The sequence below is a fragment of the Nuphar pumila genome, chromosome 2 (assembly GCF_984573655.1).
Source record: "Nuphar pumila chromosome 2, dmNupPumi1.hap1.1, whole genome shotgun sequence".
Classification (NCBI taxonomy): domain Eukaryota; kingdom Viridiplantae; phylum Streptophyta; class Magnoliopsida; order Nymphaeales; family Nymphaeaceae; genus Nuphar; species Nuphar pumila.
The window spans coordinates 19,927,358-19,949,943 of NC_143250.1; the positions used below are offsets into that span (position 1 = coordinate 19,927,358).

General features: G+C 33.4%; 1 protein-coding gene across 1 annotated transcript; it reads left to right on the plus strand.

Moving 5' to 3' along the window:
* Positions 1-465: 465 nt before the first annotated feature.
* On the plus strand, positions 466-7,111 carry LOC149844960 (leucine-rich repeat receptor protein kinase HPCA1-like). The gene is made up of 19 exons (XM_089997403.1): positions 466-641; positions 1,726-1,846; positions 1,930-2,001; positions 2,092-2,166; positions 2,261-2,332; positions 2,463-2,624; positions 2,713-2,787; positions 2,880-2,951; positions 3,261-3,332; positions 3,416-3,484; positions 3,574-3,648; positions 3,735-3,806; positions 3,889-4,023; positions 4,122-4,594; positions 4,696-4,848; positions 4,997-5,139; positions 5,212-5,431; positions 5,526-5,764; positions 6,084-7,111. The coding sequence occupies exons 1-19, from the start codon at positions 551-553 to the stop codon at positions 6,519-6,521; spliced, it is 2,829 nt and encodes a 942-aa protein (XP_089853529.1). The 5' UTR covers positions 466-550; the 3' UTR covers positions 6,522-7,111.
* Positions 7,112-22,586: the final 15,475 nt, after the last annotated feature.

Here is a 22,586-nt window from a genome sequence, read left to right on the forward strand (position 1 = left end):
TTTTTCATTTAATAAAAGATTGTCTTCAAGATCAATTCAAAATGACGAAGTCAAGACGATTTGATCGTAGAAGAAGATCAACAAACCTACCGACTCAAATGTTGGAATTGGTCCTTACAAGTGTATATTTTTGTTTTCTCCTGCAACCTTTTTGTCCATGTCATGCTACCTTTCGTACGCGGTTATCACCATCTGAAAGGCCACCAGAGCCATTAATGGAATCAGGCACTTTCAAATAATAGCCAACCTGGGCTGATATATATATATATATAGAGAGAGAAGTAAAATATAATAATCTGTGAACGGGTAGGTGGTGATATTTTTTGAGGCCTGGTGCCGAGTCTGCCGACTTATAGGAAAAGGCTATAAAAAAATAAATTGGTTGTCAAGGTCTTCTCAAAAAAAAAAAATACATCTTCTCAAAAAGAAAGTTGGTTGTCAAAGTTATCAAAGAAAGATGGCTATATTGGCTCTGTGCCTGTGAGATTGGTTGAATTTGAGGGAATTGACTTCACCAAACAACCTTCCTGCACCATATCCTTGCCTGTCGATGGATGTGCGCTGGAACTGTTTTGCAGTCCTGTCGATCGGTATCACATGCTATATGGTTGTGGTTTCGGCTGTTACAAACGGTCAAGATGGTACTTTCTCTTAAAAAGTTCACCTCTTGTTTGTTAGCTTGCTCTCTTGTTTCTTCTTCTGTGCTGGAAATATCAACTTTTTTCTCAATTTGTCATTTACCTTTCATCGTAGTTCCTCTGTATGTGCCCTTAAACAGGACACGCTTACGTTCTTGTTTGTGAATGATGTTTTCTTAGATTGTTGTTCTTTTTCAGGGAGAACTTTGCATGTTTTTGTGTTCTATCATGTTAGAAATGATTGTTTTGTCTTACCTTTTTAACTTTTTATGATGTTGGTTGTAAATGGTGTTTGTTTATTGTATTGGATTTTTCTTAAGGGAGGTTTTGCATGTTTATGAGGTACATCGCGTTAGCAGTGATTAATTTTTTCTTCCTACTTTTCAACTTGAATATGTATTGATGCGCAACCTTAAAGCCTATAACCAGGGTTTGATTCTTTAGAAACTGAGTTTGTTAGTATTGTTTTTATTATCATCGTTGATGTTGAACCTATGTTATAAACTTATAATAGGTTAATTGGAATTGATTGGTATAAATTCCACGCCGAACTTTCTGGTTCTAAGAACATGGCTATTTGAGGAAACTTGGTCTGTGGTAAATTTTAAGTTGTTCTCTTAATTGTAACACAAAGTGAACACCTGGTCGGATGTCCGAGGATGCTACATAAATCAAATGATTGCTCTTTTTACATTCAGGAGCACGTGAAGATGATATTTTGTTATTCTGTTATGGCCATGAGAAGTACTTCCCGTGATGCGTTTCTTTATAGTTTTTAGAGTTTTAGTACCAAAAAAAACTCTAACGTAACCATTTCTAAACTCTAAAGTTATTCATCCCCATATCCAGAAATATACTTAGGCATTATATCTGTCAGTTCAAAGCAAAAAGAGAGCCCTTTTTCTATTTCAATTTAGAGACCTTGATGACTTCGTTGAATCTCTTCTCATGGTCGGGCATTCATTATATTCTCTCAATTAGGAAGAGTATGATAGTAAGTGGAGTACCTCACACCATAAAAATCTTGCAAATGGCTGTCAACTATTATGTTCTTATTAATTTTTTTGATTGTTGGATTATGTTGCAGCTGCTGCACTTGCTGCTCTCAAGGCAAATCTGCAGAATACCCCAAGAAGTTGGGGGCCATCTGATCCATGTGGAACACCGTGGGATGGAATTACCTGCAATGATAGTAGAGTGGTCACCTTGTGCGTTTTCTCTGTGAATCTGTTCATTCTCTGTGGCTTTTCTTTTCTTCACTTGTTTCATGATCTAGGCTTTCCTCTTTTAGGACTTTGTCATCCATGAGTCTTCAGGGCAGCATTTCTACTGATATTGGTTCTCTTACTCAGTTGCAGGCCTTGTAAGTTATCTTGACCCCAGATTTCTAAACTTAGCTTTTCTCTTTGTATTGAACCAGACTCGTGAATTTATTTACTTGGTTTTGTTATAGGGATTTCTCTAACAATCCTGGACTGACTGGTCCAATCCCAGCAAGTATAGGGAATTTGGTAAATTTAAGAAGCCTGTAAGAAATTTCTTATTCTTTGAAATTCTGATCTAATTTCACTGTTTTTGGCTGTAATAAGTAATAATCGAGCACTTGAATTTCTGTTCATCAGGATCCTTCTCGCTTGCAGCCTCAATGGTCCCATCCCCGCAATGATTGGCAATCTTGCGCAGCTGGTTTACCTGTAAAAATTTGTTTGTTTAGCTTTTTTCTTTTCACTTAACAAACATTTCTTTCTTTTTTAAACTTTCTAAGACATCATCAATTCAACTCATCAATCCATCTGAGTTCTACTTCATTTTCCTTCTCTACAGTGACCTAAATTCTAACAAAATGACGGGTAACATACCTCCTTCATTGGGTAGACTCTCCAACATCTACTGGCTAGACATTTCAAACAATGCACTAACAGGAAGCCTTCCAGTCTCAAATGGAAATTCACCTGGTTTGGACAATCTTCTTAATGCAAAGCATTTGTGAGTTTCAATACAGGAAATAATAATTCTTCTTTTGCATCAAGCATTAACTATAATGATGGCAGCTCATTCTTTGCACTATTTCCAGCCATTTTAGTAGGAACCAGCTCTCAGGTTCAATTCCAGCTCAGCTTTTCAGTTCAAGAATGGTGCTTCTACACATGTAAACTAATGCATTTCTCAAAGTCTTCTGAGATTTTATTTTTTGTCCTTTTATTCTTCATTCTAGCTCTAACTGTATTATGGATGAAACAGCCTGTTTGATGGCAACCAATTTACAGGAGAGATTCCTTCGACGTTTGGCCTTGTCCAGTCCCTTGAAGTCCTGTAAGAACTTTGGTGCATGTTACACTGCTTCATTTTACTTCTCTCTCTCTCTCTCTCATATATATATATATATATATATATATATATATATATATATATATATATATATATATATTCTAATTGGATAGCTAAGCTAGGGATAATCCCTTGTAGGACTTTAGTTTGAGAACCATTTGTTAAGATAGTGTGGCTCAACTAGTCTAGCAATCTTATTGACCAACTTTCTGCATAATTTCTTAATCTTGGATGAGTTCTATTTCTCAAGGGTCATCTTCCTTTCTGATTACTAATTATTATCCTATGCTACAGTCGTCTTGATAGGAATTCCCTGAATGGATCGGTGCCAACCAGCCTAAATAATCTCACACGTATCAGTGAGCTGTATGTTTCTACTTAACCAGTTCATGGCTTCACTGAAGCCCAGTTCTCTCGAAAGGCTTCTCATATCTTCCATCCTTTTTCAGGAACTTGGCAAGCAACAGGCTGACTGGTCCACTGCCCAATTTAACTGGGATTTTATCCCTCAATTCTATGTAACAAGCTTGAACTTTATGCGAGTAGTTAATTATAGGCATTTTATTTTTGAATACAATAAAATTGACTCCTCACTTCTCTTTCATAGAGATCTGAGCAATAATTCATTTGATCCATCAGTAACTCCATCGTGGTTGACAACTTTGCAGTCACTTACAACAATGTGAGTTAAATTTGTTTTTATTCCACTCCTGAAACTTTAACAATCTTATAGATTTCTGATTTTTCTTTTTTTACCAATCTGTGCAGTGTCATGGAAAATGCAATGCTTCAAGGACAGGTACCAGCATCTCTGTTCAGCCTTCCTTCGCTACAGAATGTGTAAGTCAGTGTTGTATTCTTGGCAAGTTATGTGGATTCAAATCGGGTTTCTTTTTTCAGCTTAACCATGTAACCATTACAGGATGCTGAAGAACAATGCGTTAAATGGCACCCTTAGTATGGGGAATAGCATCAGCCCACAGCTACTGCTTGTGGATTTGGAGAAAAACCAAATATCCGGTGTGACAGTTGGGGTTACACATTCATATTCTCTAATGTGAGGAATAGTTCTAGCAATGTAATTGTAGTATTTAATGAAAACGTTCCTGCCTCGATTTTGATCACTATGCTGCTTTTTTGCGACCAACACTGCAGACTTGTTGGCAATCCTGTATGTGTTTATCTCCCTGCAAACAGTGGATACTGCCAGCTTACAACTCAAGGACCAGCTTCATACTCAACTAATTTGACAGGTTGTGGGCAAGTAATATGTCCACAAGGCCAGTTTCTTAGTCCCCAGAGTTGTGCATGTGCTTATCCCTTCGAAGGAATTCTGATTTTAAGAGCACCTGCATTTCGGTACTTATCAAACAGCACAAGATTCACTTCGCTGGAAGTTCAGCTCTGGACCCAGCTCCGTCTAGCTCCACAGTCTGTATTTCTATCAAATATCTACTTTGATGTGAATGATTATCTATCAATATCATTGGCGCTTTTCCCATCAAATGGTGTTTATTTCAACCAGTCAGAAGTCCTAAGAATCTCCACTTATCTTACCAACCAAAAGTTCAATCCTCCGAGCGGATTTGGGCCATATTATTTTCTTTCTTTTCCTTATCGTACACAAGGTATCCGGATGATACTCTCTTATCAGATACAAAATTTATTGACTCATGAATCAATTGCCAGTTTTGCACTTGCTTCTACTTATCAAATAAGGTTTTTGCAGGAGGAAGGCAAGTGAAATCCACTAGTTCTGCTGTGATCATTGGAATAACACTTGGCGGCTTAATTTTGGTCGTACTACTTGCTTTAGTTGTCTTATTTGCAATCAAGTATAAGAAACGGGCTAGAAAAGCTGCATTACATGGGGATCCTTTTGGTAAGTTTGCGCCTCTAATTTCTTATTATGTCATGCCTGTTACATGACGCAGGACAATTCTTTATGCCAGCTTAGGAAAATAAACTCTATTATTGCTTCAAAGGAAATTAATAGGTGGTTTAAACTTTATGTGGTCTATGGATTTCAGAATCATGGACAGCAGGGTTTGGTAAAGATGATGGAGGTGCACCTCAATTGAAGGGAGTTAGATGGTTCTCATTTGATGATGTCAAAAAATACACTGATAATTTCTCAAAGAGCAACGAGATTGGATCAGGAGGCTATGGCAAAGTTAGTCTGTCAGATTCTCTATTCCTTGCTTCATAAAGATCCTCACACACTGATTGTGATCACATTTCACAGGTATACAGAGGGATTCTTCCAGGTGGACAAATTGTGGCAGTCAAAAGATCAGAGAAGGGATCAAAACAAGGTGCACTGGAGTTTAAAACAGAAATTGAGCTGCTATCAAGAGTTCATCACAAGAATCTTGTCAACCTTGTGGGGTTCTGCTTTGATGAAGGAGAACATATGCTGGTCTACGAATTCATTTGTAATGGCACATTACGAGAAAGTCTATCTGGTACTGAGTCTGTCTTAAGAGATATGGTTTGATTCATTCATCGATGATTATTGTTTTTCCTTTTTAAATTGGAAAACCTTTTCTGATGTGTTAGTAGGGAGAAGTGGCATCTACCTTGACTGGAAGAGGAGGCTTCAAATTGCTCTGGGTTCAGCCAGAGGACTCGCTTATCTGCATGAGCTTGCTGATCCACCAATAATCCATAGGGATGTCAAGTCCACAAACATCCTTTTGGATGAAGATCTAACTGCCAAGGTTGCAGATTTTGGCTTATCAAAGCTCATCTCAGATACTGAAAAGGGTCATGTTTCCACTCAGGTGAAGGGCACGCTGGTGAGTCTTCTAATATCTAGAAGCATGTGAAAAACATTTTTGTGACTCTCTAAACTTTTTGACTAATATCGTGATAAACAAAACAATATGGTAGTGGGAGCATGTTACGTGTTAACAGGAGCATCATGCTACTTCTGACCTCATTCATTTTATACTGGCTTGGATAAATAGACCATCATTTGTAATACTAGCTCTTGATAATTTCTATCAAGTGCTTATTGGAACCATTATAATTGTACTTGGTCTTGGCACAGAACCATGATTTATGGCATGATTAGAACAATTGATTCATGTGTATTAATATATTTTATTGTTTCAGGGATACTTGGATCCTGAGTATTACATGAGTCAACAGCTTACAGATAAGAGTGATGTCTATAGCTTTGGTGTGGTTATGCTCGAGCTTATAACAGCTAGGCCACCGTTAGAAACGGGAAGATATATTGTTCGAGAGGTGAAAACGACCATGGATAAAAACAAGGAACTATGTGGTCTTGAGGAGATAATGGATCCTGCTATTAGGAAAGAAGCTGCTCTTATAGGTTTTAAGAAGTTTGTGGACTTGGCTTTGCAATGTGTAGAAGAACTGGCCGCTAATCGACCAACCATGAATGAGCTGGTGAAGGAAATTGAGACCATCTTGCAAAATGAAACAGTGAATGTGGATGGATCAGCATCAACTTCTATCAATTCAGGAGTGTCGACACAGGGCGTTCATCATCCTTACAGTGATTACAGTGACCCATTTTCACTCTAGGAATTTAACACTGATGACTTTAGGTTCAGCGGTGCGTATGCATGTCCACATGTTGAACCAAAATAGCATGGATTTAGTTGGTTTTTATTATTTCGTTATTCTTTCTCCTGTTTACCCCCTTCCATTTATGTTGTTTGTGTGTATTTCTGGAAGGAAGTTTGAATATTGAAGTGTGAAACGATGAAGAGAATTATCCATACCCGCTTTGTATGATATACTGTAATGTATTTGTCCTTGCGGGTGACATGAAAAAGGCCATTGTGCAATTGGAATTTTACAGCTCAGATTATTACGATCATAACAATGATCAGCTGCCACATTTAGAGTTGATGTTTTCTTCTGCTGCAGCAGTATGACAACGAGGGCTTAATTTTCAGAATCCACTCTCACCCTACCACTAATTCAAAGAGCACCATGAACAAGCGCAACAGCATCTTTCTCTGTTCAGTCATACTCATGCCATGCTTTTTGGATCTGTCCAAGTGTTGACTTCTAATTATTTGGTTTTCACAGAGAGCGAGAGAGATGATTTCCTATGAAATGTTGGAAAAAAGGTGGAACGTTTTATTCCTGCTAGTATGCAGAAATCCTACTGACCTATCTCAAACATCTATTTACTTCTTTCAGTAATGCCGTAATATTCTTTTAACATCGCATACATGACTGTTATAGTTATTTGCTTTGACTTTTACACATTATTTATCATCAATGAATCGGATTTGATATGAAACCATTGGTTATGAACCTCTTGATGGTTACCAATTAATTTTTCTTTTGTTCTAGATAACCTAATGGTCTAGGTAAGGGCTTTGATTATTGATACACTCATTGGGGTGCATAAAGTGTGGCTTTGTGGCCAAAATGTCACTAATTTCATCACTTGAATCAATTCCATCATCTGATCGATTTGAGCAACTCACATGATGGTCTCGAGGTATATGCATACAAGTATCATTAAGAAACCAGATAAACAAGAGAGCAGACTAAAACATAAAGATTTTTGTGGTTCACCCACTGTAATGTAAACACCTCAATTTTAACCAACCAACTTAGACCATTGTGTCTTTGGAATTCTCCTTGAACCTATAGTTAGGGTCCTATGTGGTGCGCCTAGAAGTGCGGGTGCACAGCCCGCATCCAATGAGGTGCACCTAGGAGCATTATTTATTTATTTATAGCCCTAAGAAATCACACCCGACACTAAAACCTGGTTGTGCTGGCTCAGCCTGCCATTTCTACCGTCGTCATGTCTGCGGCATAAAACTCCGAGGCTAGGACCCTACCCCCGGGGCCTATGCTATGCGTTGGCTTGTGTAGAGGGGGCGACGCCCATGGGAATCAAACCTTGACTGCCCGTCTAGCAGCCAAGACCCCACCCCACTAGGCCAACCCCCCTTGGGGCTGCAACTAGGAACTTGGGTGCACAATTCAGTGCATGAGGCCCTCAAGTCATAGGTGGTGCCCCAGCATGTGTGCTTAGAGGATTGTAGGGTCAATTATTTTGGTCTTATTTGGTTTTGTGTTGGTTTTGTGTTGGTTTTGTTTTGGGTTGCTGGAGCCTTAGGTAGGAGCCAAGCATATGTGAGCTTGATGGCTTTTGAAGTCAACTCATTTTGTCTTTTGTGATTTGCATGGGAGACTCAAGCCACAAAGTAGGAGTAGCCCAAGCAATGTTGTCATAATCGATTCAGTAGGTGAATCGGTCTCTTAAAAAACCCTTAAATCGAAATTAATGCTCTGAATCGAAATATTTGAAATTGATTTTTTATTTCAAAAAATCAGAAAAATGCAAAAAATGAATCAGAAAAAAACAGAAAAGTAAGAAAAAACAGAACACATGTTTACAATTCACATAAAACGTCTATAAAGTGGCACCACAACTGATTAAACAAAACACATGTTTATATAAAGTATAAACCATAACAAGTAATGTGCATAACCAAACCAAACCAATATAAAGTCTTCAACACAAAATATAAGTACCAAATGTTAAACAAAGTTTCACCATACAAAGTTCAACTACGATAAGACGATTAGCAATGCTCAAATGCAAAAAAATTATGGGTTATCCCTGATTTGCTTCCAAGCATCTCCTATAAATATTTCAAGCATTTTATCAGCAGCTTTGCTTTTTACCATTGGTGGTGCACTTGAAGATGAAGCCTTGTCATGAATGATCGAATCTTTCATTTACTTCACAACTTCTTGTGGTGCAACTACACATGATCTGACAACCCTTCTATATACACCACCGGCAAGATGCTTTTTGAATTTCATTAAATCGGCACCAAAGATCAACTTACTGCAAAACCTGCATATTATTGTTGGACGCTTTAACTTGCAAGAACACTCACGATGGGGGCAATGCTTTAGCTCAGCAAAGTGCCAAACTGGATCTTCATTGACATTTGACATCTTGCCTAACAAGTTCAACCCGAAATTTAAACATTTATCATCACATATTAAGCTCATTAATATTCATAGCCAACATAAATTATCATAATCAAGCAAATAAGTTTAAATATGTGATTAGATAATATTAAATTGAAGACTACTCAGTACAACACTAAAAACATTTAAGATTAATGACATAAATATGAAACCTTGAAGGAAATCAATTTACCATAAAGTTCAAACTTTAAACATAGTTAAAAGTTTCAAACAATTTTGCATCATATGATGCAAAATAATGTGCACACACCACATCATAAGATTTTAGTTTCGAACATAAATAGTTCATACAAAAGTAGTTTTCTAAACAAATATTCTATGATTCAGTTTCAATTTTCAAGCCAATCTGTGTTTTGAAGCTCTTTGTCCATTAGAACATTTTCACCCCCTTGAGCATCATCAGAAATTGACATAGAAATCATTTGAGAATTCCACACCAGCAGTCACGTTAAAAGTTGAAGATGTATCACTAAGATATGGATCTATATATAAAAAACACAAAATTTCATTTTTATAAATACATTAGATGAAACATATATAAACCGAATAATCATTATATACCTTTCTCGACATGTAATTAATATAATAAAATATTATATATATATATATATATATATATATATATATATATATATATATATATATATATATATATATATATATATATATATATATATATATATATATTGCACAACATAAGGTGGAACTTCATCAACTACATCTCCATTATCATTCTAGGATCCAAATAATGTTTCCTCCTCCAGCTTTCAAACATGTTTTGTCTACAACATATACTATGTATAACATCTAAATTATAACATAATTACCTTTGCTTGATATTTAAATTGTAGTAGACAAACACAAGATCATTTAGCCTCGAGTGTTCAAGTTATTCTTTTTCTTAGTGCGTATGCGCTCTCAAACGCACTCCAATTTCTTTCACAATAGGATGAACTACATGTTTGGCTCAAGATCCGGATAGCAAATATTTGAAGGGATATTAAAGAAGGATGCTCACCACCAAATTGTGTACACCATTCAACTATATATAGAATATGCACAAAGATGTTAAAATTAGAAAATAAATGTAAATATGTAAAATGAAGATTCCAAAGATTGAATGAAAATAAGATATAGAGACATTACCTAGAGACAATTTATGTCGATTGCACATTGTTGTTTCCTTTCCAATTTCACCATGTTCCTTTTTATATATACAATAATTTTGTAGTAATTTCATTTTGTTCTTTAGGTGATGGTACCAATCTCTCAACGCAATCATAAAGCCCTTTTCTAATTTCATGCTTTAAATTATACTAATTATCATAAAACTTGCTAGGATTCAAATAATATGTTGCTCCATGAAGGGGCATATGAAGTGATTTTCATTTTTGTTGTATTTTTTCCAAAATATACCCAAACTCTATCTTAGAGGACACAGCACATGCAACATGTTTTCTTGCCTTATTCATAGCATCATAAATATATCTCATGGCTGGTCGTTGTTTATCATCAACCAATGGAAGTACCTGGACAAGGAATACATAAATATCTACATAGTCTTTGCACTTATTCCAAAATCCGTTACTCAAAACCATAGCACATAACTCTACTCCATATTCAACCTTGGCATAATTTGAATTTACCCATTCAAAAGTAAACATTTGCATCAAAGTATTTTTTGTTGAAGAAGACTACGTAGGGTATAAAATTGAGTAGCAAACCATGTCATAGCTGGTCGAATTAAGTTCTTATTTTTGGTATACTTTCTCATTAAATTTAAACTCCAAGAATGATTGTAGATGAATTTGGTTAAGCCTTTTTGTGTAATACTCCAAAATTTCTAACTCAAAAATTTGTCAAAATTTTCAATCAATTTATTTTTTTTGGAGAACATAATCCTTCTCAAATGAGGGGATCGTTATAAACAGTGAAAATAATTTTTGTTTTGAATTAGACAACGTTGGAAAAGTTACACAAATTAGCAAACTACACTAGATTGGTTCTAATTCTCGTTTAGACTTGAATCCAAGTCCACATACCAAAAGATTCCATTAGAAAATCTGACTCCACATGAAGTAAATATTAAATACAATATCATTCCAAAATTAATTTAAAATTAAATAGTACTACAATCAAGTATAAGGAGTAAAAAAGTCTCAATCTAATTGAGATCCTAAATCTTAGGAATGGCGAAAGATAGATCATGGTTCACCAGCCTCACCACTGCATTACGCCATCGTACAAAACCTCATTCATCACATGAAATTTTGTAATATCAGACTTGTGACAACTTGGTAGGTACACACATACACATAGTAATTGTACAAGCTAGAACACACATCACATAGATGATATTGTAATTCAATAAATGATATATTTATAAATTAAATAAGATAAACAAATAATATATCCATGACAAGAACTAAACAAGATAGATACATCAGATCCATGTATCTCAACACTTAAGAATAATTTTAATTCACTTTGGCAGTTCACATTAAAAAAACATGTTTTCATTATAAATCTGAGCAAGTAAGAAAATATTTGTTTCTCTTAATTACAATCTCATCGGGTACACATGGGACCACACCAACTCAGAAGAGACTACAACAAACATTTATTATTCTATGTGTCTTAATTACTTAAAGTATCTAACTAATCAATAAATCCAACCAACTGACAGTCTGTAACAAAATTTCCTTTTTGAGGATATCAACAACATTAGGATGCATCTTGTACTACTGCAACAATTGTGGGATCTACCATCCTAGGACACTTTTGGTAGTCCAGGCTCCTACCCAAGGATAAGGGACCAAGTGAGATGCCTTGCTCTAAAAAATATATCAACAACATGATCCTCGAAGTTGTACCACATACCCTCTCCAAGGTAGATATCTACAAAATAAGTTATGGGGTCTATCTTCATTAGGATTATTAGATTTCATCTCATGTGACACATCATTAGGCATTTCAAGGCATAATAGCCTAAGTACTCCTTTCGAGTAACTCACGAGAGAGTTCATAACTAATTCTATAATCTCTAGTGCCTTTAAACTAGTCGAGTACCATATAATTTATGTGAACATGCATTTTCAATCTTTATGTGTACAAAGATACTCTTTCATTCCTTACAGTAACATCATCACATGCCTCACATCTCATATGCATTAAGGCACCTTATGGGTTCATCAACCTATATGTCCCATCATGAACATACATGTACATACCTCATAGCTTACATCATTAAAGAAAAATCATGTAATATCATGCCCAATATCCTACCTTAGGACAACATAACTTATTATGTATAGCAATTATTTTTCATGTAAATTAACATTACTATAGAACATAATCAATGTAATCAGTCTTAGAATCAATATACTATAGTTTTAGCAAGATTAAATGCATGAATTACTATGATTATAGTGCATATTCAATATGACTATAGTATCTGTAAAATCAATGTAAAAATTAATATGACTATAGTGAAAAATCATTATGACTATAGTTTTAGAAAAATCAATGCATAAATTATTGACTATAGTGCAGAATCATTAAGATTATAGTTTCAAAACATTAAAAACAGACATAACTATAGTTTCAAGTTCATCAAAACTGAAATAACTATAGTTACAAATTTAATAAAACATAAATAACTATACTTTCAGATTTATTAAAACAGAAATAACTAAGTTTCAGGTTCATTAAAAAAAAAAAACTATAGCTTCAGATTCATTAAAACAGAAATGACTATAGTTTCAAATTCATTAAAACATAACTATAGTTTTAGATTCATTAAAATAGGACTAACTATAGTTTCATATTAATTAAAAACAAAACTAACTATAGTTCTGATTTAATGAAACAGAAATGTCTATAGGTTTAGATTCATTAAAACAGAACTAACTATCATTCAGATTTAATAAAACAAAAATGACTATAGTTTTTAGAACATTAAAACAAAAATAACTACAGTTACAAGTTTATTAAAATAGAAATGACTATATTTTCGGGTTTAATAAATTAGAACTGACTATAGTTTCAGATTCATTAAAACGTAAATTAATATAGTTCAAGTTTAATAAATCAGAACTGACTAAAGTTCTTGATTCATTAAAATAGAAATGTAGTTCAGGTTTAATAAATCAGAACTGACTATAGGTTTAATAAATCAAAACTGACTATAGTTTCATATTCATTAAACAAAAATAAATATAGTTTCAGGTTTAATAAATCAGAACTAACTATATTTCTATATTCATTAAACAAAAATGACTATAGTTTTAGGTTTAATGAAACAAAACTGAATATAGTTACAGAATAATTAAAACAAAAATGACTATAGTTTCAGGTTTAATAAATTAGAATTGTCTATTATTCCAGATTCATTAAATATAAATGACTATAGTTGAAATTCCACTAGAGGGGGGGTAAATAGTGAAATACGAAATAGATCGATAATATAAAAATTAAATGCAATAAGACACAACACAAAAAACACAGGATTTATACTGGTTCGGTCAAGTCACTGACCTACATCTAGTCCCCAAGCAAAACACTTGAGCCTTTCACTATAACATCCGAGTTACCGGATAAATAGTACAACACCCTCTTCCTCAGAGGTCTTATTCTCTCAACAGAGAAGGAACACACCCTATTTCACAGAGGTCTACTTCTCTCAACAGAGAAGGAACACACCCTCTTTCCCAGAGGTCTACTTCTCTCAACAGAGAAGGAAAACACCCTCTTTCACAGAGGTCTGCTTCTCTCAACAGAGAAGGGATACAGTCAATAACAGAAAGTTACAATACTTCTAATAGAACCTTCAAAATGATATGAATGCATGAATGAAGGATTCTCAGAATGTTTTGTTCTTTTCACTCAGATAATACTCTTTGTCAAAGAGCTATTCTTAACTTTTTCTCTTTCTTTTCTCTTTCTTTTGCTAGACTCTCTTTTTCAAATATCGAATAAGAATTTTTCTCGTTGTAAGCTCATATGTCTTCTTTAAAATACTATTTTGTTAGTGTATATATAGCCTCAAGAAAATAGTCGTTGCCTTTTTGAAATGATTGTCCTTTTGAGATATGAGATGTCAAGTCATTTTAAAAACAACTTTGTGCAAAGAGATATGTGTACTGTATTGTATTTTCAAAAAAGTCTTCTTTCTATAAGTGTAGTATTTGGGGTACACTATTCGTTGTAGTATTTTAGGTGTGATATATTTTGTAAAAGGTCTATTCTTATAATAAATGATTTGTAGTACATTGAACGTTGGATTGTAAATCATCATGCAGTTTTGTCTTTATTCAATTTAATGATTTGTAGTATATTAGTATTTTTATTAGAAATCGTCACTTCTTTACTTAAATGTATGTAAGTACAATAAATGCTTTGTTGAGTACATTATTTGTAAATGGTCATTTCTCAAAATGTTTTATGAGGTGTTATTTAATGTCTACAAAAAGAATGATGACTTTAAGTAAGTCGACATTCTTGAGTGGGGATTAAATAAATAGTTATTTCTTAAATGCTTTTGAGGTGGTATTTAATGTTTACAGGAAGAATGATGACTTTAAATAAGTTGACATTCTTGAGTTGTCTAAAGTCTTTTCCAAACACAATATAATAATATTAGTTTTCTTACATTGTCAATTCAAGGTAGACGATTTTGTATTATGACTTAAATTCATTTTGTCTTTTTCTTTCATACTTGAAATCATTAGTTTTTATTTCATTTCAAGTTGTCTTATTCATAAATGCATGTTAGAAGGTACAATTAATATTTTTGAAATCATGAGCTATTATATATCTTGTCAAAATAAAAGTTTGTAAGAAAGTACAATGATTAGTTTTCAAAAAGGTGCTTTTTGAAATATCGTATGCTTTTATGAAACATGGCTTTTGTAAATAGATGGCTTTGTAGGATAAAGAATGCAATATGAAATATGCACTATGCATCCTTCTGAAGGTTCTGTTACATATGACTCTAAAGAAGAAAAAAATCTTCATCTTGAAGTAGCCGATCTCCTTGGATGATCTTTAAGAATGAATGGCCCATCAAGCTTTTTCTTAAGAGAGTATGATTGTACCAAAGGTTGTACTTGAGCAGGAGGTCTTCATCCTTTTTGGGTGAAATAACCTTGCATCAAATACTCGTTAAATACATGACAAATCATATCCAGACATAATATAACATTATTCATGAAGGCATATTATTATATCATATTAAAGCCTATATGATAGTATATCATATTATGTGTCATCAAAACCTAGTTTCTCAACATTTTCCCCCTTTTTATGATGACAATATATGCTCCCCTTGTCAAAAAGCCATATGCATAATAATAATGATATTATAAAAATGCATAAAACATAAAAGTTTTAAGTTTAAAATAATCAGAGTATTTTTTTCCATCATAAGAGACAGGTTTTTCTCCTTCTTTGTCATGGACAAAAAGGAGGGGATTAGAGTATATAAAAAAGTTATTACAGACCAATGAATAGAAAATCTTCATTCAGAGTCAGATGTGGGATGAAACTTCCAAAGCAAAGCATTTTGGCCGATCTTCAAAGATTCGAAGGCTTGATGCAGAGAGGCTTGACTCTTCAGAAGAAGATCCTGGGTGTTCTGGACATCGACAATTGCTGAGAAGATGTCTAGTTCAGAAGTTGCTGCTGGATCTGCTTCTTCATGGCCTTCGTCGTCAGATAAGTGTTGAGTTGATCCTTCCTCAGGGAGGGAGGAGTCATCAAAAGTATGGATGGAGTAGTAGACGACATCGGTTTGAAGAGGCACTTGGAAGTATTGAAGAATAAGGGTGATGAAATACCCGAATGGAAGAGAGCGAAAAGAACGAAAGTTAATCATGTTGTTAAAGATGATACTGGACTAGTTTATGGGAAAAGCACAAAAAATTGCATAGAGAAGAAGAGAGATTTCATTAGCAATGAATCCCTTGGATGGTGATTTAGGCAATACGTTGGATGAGAGGATCTATGACAATAACAAAGTATGAGGCTTCAAGTTGCTTGTATGCCACGGGAAATGGGTTGAACGAGTGGAGAGGAGGATCTTCTTAAACACAGTCCGATCTATAGGAACTATGTTGGGGAGTTCGATGCAACCTAATTGAGGAATGTTGAAAGAAATGATTTTTCCATGAACCATGGAATTGATAGTTGAATGATCATGGTCGACTGAAAGATTTGTGTAGAAAATTTTGATAAGATGGGGATAAATGGTCATAGATTGGGAAGATGCTAAAATATGAACAAAATCTGAAAGGGAGGTTTGTAGGTCGAATGAAGGGAATGCTTCAAGGTGTACTAACTTACCGGTTTGAATTGGCAGAGAGTTGATGGAGTGAAAGTGGTGAATGAGATCTGAATATCTCAATTCTGTTGCTTCAATCATGTTGACATCGGAGGATGTTGAGGAGGATGCCATTTCAAGTAATCTTGAGAGAATAGGAAGTTTTGAAGGAAATAAGAACTTGGAGAGAGTAATAGTCTTGAAGGATGATAGCAGTATTCGAACTAATTGGTGAGGAAAGAATCATTTCATTAAATAAAGAGAAGAAAATTATTATGATAAAAAGTCAATGACACTTGAGGTGAATGAAATTTAGATTTTAGTTGAAAGGAGAATTCGTGAGTTGTAACTTAAGGCTCTTGTGAATGATAAATCAAATCATTATTTGGAGGATAGTGTTGATGAGAGTATATTATATTAGGAAAGATGAAAAAAATTTCTATATAAGGAGATTTTTGATAGAGGAGAGTCCATTGAATTGTGAAGTGTGATAAAAATATGATAGAAGAATAGAGTCAAAGGGGTGTGTTTCACGATGTGAATTATGATCCATAGATTTTAAAAATTTCCATGTGAAGATGTGACGAAAAATTCGTGAAAGGAAGGTGTGTAAGAGTGTTATCATGTGAGATGAATAAAACAAACAACTTTAAACAACATTTTTACTTTATGAGAATAACTTCTATATTCGTGAGAGATGAATTTAGAAGAAGACAAAAGAAATTCATAAATAAAAGGTAATGATTGCTTATATAAGAAGTAGTTTTTATGGATATGCGTGGAAAGAGTAAGAGTAGACATAAAGAAAAGGTGATATATATATGGATTTTCGAGTAGGATAGAAATAAAAAAAACAAAAAAAAATCATGATTGATATGAGATGAATGACATAAAGTAAAGTCATGATTGACATGAATTAATTATTATTTGATAAACATATTTTTAAAGAAACTCGATTGGAGGGAGTTCATAGTTTTTGGAGAATAAAATTAAGTTTTTCTAAACTTGTAAAGGAGTCAAAGTCACAGATTGAAAAGAATGGAGGCACATTTCGTAAGAGAGAAAGAGAGAGAAATATGATACTAATGGTACTAATGAAAAGAACATATAATAATTGAAAAAGAAGATGAAAGACAAGTTTGTCGAGAAGGAGTCTTTTTATGGATTATAATTTTTTTTTTATAGAAAAGTGTGAAAGATGATAGGACAAAAAGTAGATTGTACTTTGAGATATGATATATAAAAGATGAAATAAAGCATTAATTTAAAAGAAAAACTTTATGATGTACGTGAAATATAAAAGACTCTTTTTCAACTTTGAAAAAGGTGGTGAATGGAATGATGACAAAATATATAAAATAAATAGTAAGAAATGCAAACACTCGATTATGACAAAAATAATTTGTAAAAGAAAACAAGATTTTACATAAAGTGTTTTTATCATTCTTACTTGTTAATCTTTGGTTAAGATGAATTTTGTCAAGTAAAGATTATATTTTAATATTTTGTAAAGGTGAACTCGAGTAGACTAATCCTTCTATATTTTATAAATTACTTAATTTACATATTCCTAATTCTCTCCTAATTCTTATAAAGTCTTCATTTTTTAATGGTTTAGTGAAAATGTCTGCAAATTATTTATTAGTGGGAATAAATTCTAGTTTGATTATGTTATTTAGGACTTGTTCTCTTAAAAAGTGGTGTCTAATTTGAATGTTCTTAGTTCGAGAGTGTAAAATAGGATTTTTAGATAAGTTTATAGCACTAGTGTTGTCACAGAAAATAGTTATATTTTTAAATTTTAAACCAAAATCTTTTAAGGTTTGTTTCATTCAGATGACCTGTATACATGCTAGGCTTGCAGCTATGTATTCAGCTTCAGTAGTTGATAATGATACACAGTTTTGTTTCTTACTGAACCATGAAACTAGTGAGTGCCCTAGCATATGACATGTTCCACTTGTGTTTTTTCTATCAGATTTACTTCCAGCAAAGTCAGTATCACTGTATGAGATTAAATCAAATGTAGATGATTTTGAATAAAATAACCCAAAATCAACTGTGTCTTTTAGATATCTCATTATTCTTTTTACAGCTTTAAGATGTGATTCTTTTGGATTTGACTGAAATCTAGCACACAAGCAAATACTGAACATGATATCTGGACGGCTAGCAGTTAAATACAGTAGTGATTCTATAATACCTCTGTATAACTTTGTATCCACAGTCTTACCATCTTCATCTCTGTCCAATACAGTAGTTGTGCTCATAGGAGTATTCTTTGAAGCAGTTGAGTTCATGTTGAACCTTTTCAGAAGTTCATGAGCATACTTAGACTGATTGATGAAGACTCCATCCTTGGTTTGCTTAATATGCAGTCCAAGAAAGTAGGTGAGTTCTCCCATCATACTCATTTCAAATTCTTTTTGCATGGACTTAGAAAATTCTTCACAAAGACTGCTGTTAGTAGATCCAAAGATGATATCGTCCACATAAATTCGAACGATTAGGGTATGATCATTCACTATTTTTACAAATAGAGTAGAATCTGCTTTGCCTACAGAAAATCCGGTTTTTAATAAAAAGGTTTTAAGTCTGTCATACCAAGCACGAGGTGCTTGTTTTAATCCATATAAAGCATGTTTTAGTTTAAAAACATGATCAGGAAATTGTTCATTTTCAAAACCTGAAGGTTGTTTTACATAAATTTCTTCATTTATAAAACCATTTAGAAAAGCACTTTTAACATCCATTTGATATAGTTTGAAATCCATATAGCTTGCATATGTTAAAAACATTCTAATAGATTCAGGTCTAGCAACGGGAGCAAATGTTTCATCAAAATCAATACCTTCCTCCTGGTTGTATCCTTGAGCTACTAGCCTTGCCTTGTTTCTCATAACATTACCTATTTTATCTAGCTTGTTTCTGAAGATCCATCTTGTCCCAATGATCTGATGATCTTTTGGTCTTGGTACAAGATCTCAAACATCATTTCTTTGGAATTGATTCAGTTTTTCAGTCATGGCTAGCATCCAGAACTCATTGATGATGGCTTCATCAATCTTCTTTGGTTCAAGTTGAGAAATGAATGTCATGTTTACAATCCGTTCCAGCTGAGCTCTAGTTTGAACCCCCTTGGTCAGGTCTCCCAAAATCTGCTTTTGAGGATGATCTCTGATTTCGGTGATCATGCATATATTTTAGGGATTTTTCATATAAAAATATGCATGATTTCATGAGAAAATGATTTAAAAACCCAATTTTATGTTAGTTTCGAGTAAATGTGCTAAAATGATTTAAAAATAGAAAATGCATGAAAAATAGTTTTATTTTACATTTTAATGCCTATTTTAGTGTTTGACATAATTGTAGTAGTTTAGTTTTTGAAAATCATAAAAAAAAAATTAGAGTTAAAATAGACTTAGTTTTGTATTTTCTAAAACATAGTCATTTTGAGGTATTTTGTAAATAACTTTTTGAAGAGAGGTTTTTGAAATGAAATTTTACAAAGAAAAGGGACTTATGGAGAAAAGTTCAAAATTATAAATATGATACGTAGGGGGAAGAGAGGCTTGTCTTCTCTCTTTTGCCCAAGCCCTCTCTTCTTCCCCTTCCTCTCCACCTCTTCTTACCTCTTCTTCTTCTTCTCCCTATTTTCCCCTCTTTTTCCCATCCTCTTTCCGGTGGAGAATTCCGGCAATGGCTGAAGCAAGATAGAGGATTCCAACCTCTCTTCCCAACCAAGTCTGTAAGTGTATCCTTCTTCTTCTTCTTCTTCTTCTTCTTCTTCTTCTTTTCCTCTTCTTCTTTTCTTCTTCTTTTTCTTTTTCTTTCTGAATTTTCATGTTATTTTTTGTTAAGCATTCATAACTCATGTTAAAAGAAATTTGATTTGATTTACTGTTTTTGTTTCAGAAATCTTTAGAATAGATTTTAATAGTAGTTCATATGCATTTCTAGTGAATCGTATTAATTTTTCTGTATCAATAAAAACAAAAAGAAAACTTAATAAAGTGCTTTGTTAGATAATAAGAATGTTTGATCATCTGGATCAGATCTTAGCTTAATCATCTGGATCAGATCTTGGTTTAAAAAAAATATATATATATAATGATCGATCATCTAGATTGATCGTTGTATTAAAGTTTCTTTTCTGATCACAGTTATCGATCAGTGAGCTTTGAGCCTGCGGAAGAACTTCAGTTTGCAATTGAATTCCGGCAACATTACAGTTAATTTCACAAAGACTTTGAAGATTTGCCAGAAACTTTAACAAAATGGATTAAATTTTTAGAAATTACTGTGGCAGTAGGAAAAGGGTGAAATATTTTCAAGATCCACCGTGAAACCAAGGGTTTCCATCAAGATTTACAGAGGAATCGGGATTCCTCTCTGTCAAGATAGTTGAAATCGGTGAAAAGGCATAAATCGAATCACGGTTCTACCGTGAATCCTTTTTTTTTTTCTGTGTGAAATTGCTATCTACGGTGTTCAGGTAGATATTCACAGAATCATTCTATGAAATCATGTAATCCAGCGTGAAAACTACATTCCGGCAAAGACTCCATTAAAATTCCGGCGAGCATTTGTGTGAGTTTCATCTGAAGGAGGTTTGGTGAGTTTTAAAGATTCTCAAGAGAAATTTTGCATAGGTTGATAATGATCGATCACTAGTTCTGTGATTGAATTGGATTTCCAGATTCAATTGAAAACCTTGATCATTGTGTTCTCTGATTGACCTGCGTTTTTTAAAAAGTTCTGGCCATTCCATCGGAATCATATAACGGAATCTCACATCCTACAGGTCACTAATTGTTTCAGCAGTGGTGAAATGTTATTTTCACCTGAACTTTAAGTTCACCTGAATTTCACATCCGGCAGATTTAAATGAGCGGAATGGATATTCCGGCTGAGTCATTTGAACCGAAATTGAAAATTTTGTTATATATCCAGTGAATGTCAATTGAAATAATTTTTTTTCTGGATTCATCAGAAACTGAAATATTATCTGAATGTGAATCAATTTGACATCCGATATTGAATGAGCCATGATTTGATTCTATTGAATAATATCATGAATCCATATTTTTCATCGGATTGACAATGTGATTTCTGAATTGACAAATGAATTTTACAGTTAATTGGATATCCGGATTCGGTTTGAGATATCGAATTATCGGATGATAATGCTTTGCTGAATTTTTTAGATATTACTTAATACTTAGATTACTTAGTGTGTTGATAGTAGATTACTTAGTTAATTGATTCACTCATTGTTAGATAACTTAGTTGTTAGTCATTTTGTTATTAAAAATAGTTTAGTTAAGAAAGATAAATAGCATTGTCAATTACTTTCCAATTAGTTAGTTAGAATTAATAAAAAAAAATATATATCATTTGCATTTAAAATTGTCATTTAGATTTCTTTAATGATTTCTTTCGTATTCTTAGCATTTAGTTAGTATATTCTCTTTCATTATTTTTTTGGTACTGCTCGTGTTTCGTTTGATTTGTGCAGGATTGCAAGGGAGTGGAGCTGAAGGGATTACGTGACACGAAGTGCAAGAATAGAAGAATTTTTACTTTTTAGTTTATAATTAGGAATTTTAATTGGGTTTGTAAATATTGCACTTTACGCCCTCTGCGAAGGGTATTCATTTGTTGTAATAGTTAGTTGTTTTTAATTTTCTCGTACATTTTACATTTCAAATAATTCGGCAATAAAGAATAGTTTAGATTTGTGTGCTTGAATACAAAATATTCCCATTCCCTGAGTTCGACCCGGTCTCATCCACTAGTGAGAACCGGTTTTTATTATTTGATGTCTGGTTTTCACATGTTTTTCATATAAAAATCTTTTCAAAATTACAACGATTGCAAAAAGACATCAAATTTTTGGCAAAAGTTCTTTGAAGATCATCTTCATTGGGTTTAGCTGAGTTATCTAAGAATAAATATGTACTTTTAACATCATCATCGTTAGTCTGCTTATAAACAGATTGATCAATAGATTCACAAAAACTGACATGCATAGATTCTTCAATAGTATTTGAACTCTTATTAAAAACTCTGTATGCTTTACTATGACTTGAATATCCTAAGAATATGCCTTCAACAGATTTAGCATCAAATTTATCAAGGCTATCTTTTGTGTTAAGGATAAAGCATTTACACCCAAAGACTTTAAAGTAGTCTATCCTTAGAGTTCTGTCATAGAATAATTCATAAGGAGTTTTATTTAATAAGGGCCTGATGAGAACTCTATTTGATATATAGCATGCAGTATTAACAGC

Excerpts from the sequence above, each read along its gene's own strand:
- LOC149844960 (XM_089997403.1), top strand. The coding sequence starts at position 551 with ATGGATGTGCGCTGGAACTGTTTTGCAGTCCTGTCGATCGGTATCACA. Across the intron at positions 4,849-4,996 it reads ATTACATGGGGATCCTTTTG|AATCATGGACAGCAGGGTTT; the intron begins GTAAGTTTGCGC and ends TATGGATTTCAG. Across the intron at positions 5,432-5,525 it reads ATTACGAGAAAGTCTATCTG|TAGGGAGAAGTGGCATCTAC; the intron begins GTACTGAGTCTG and ends CTGATGTGTTAG.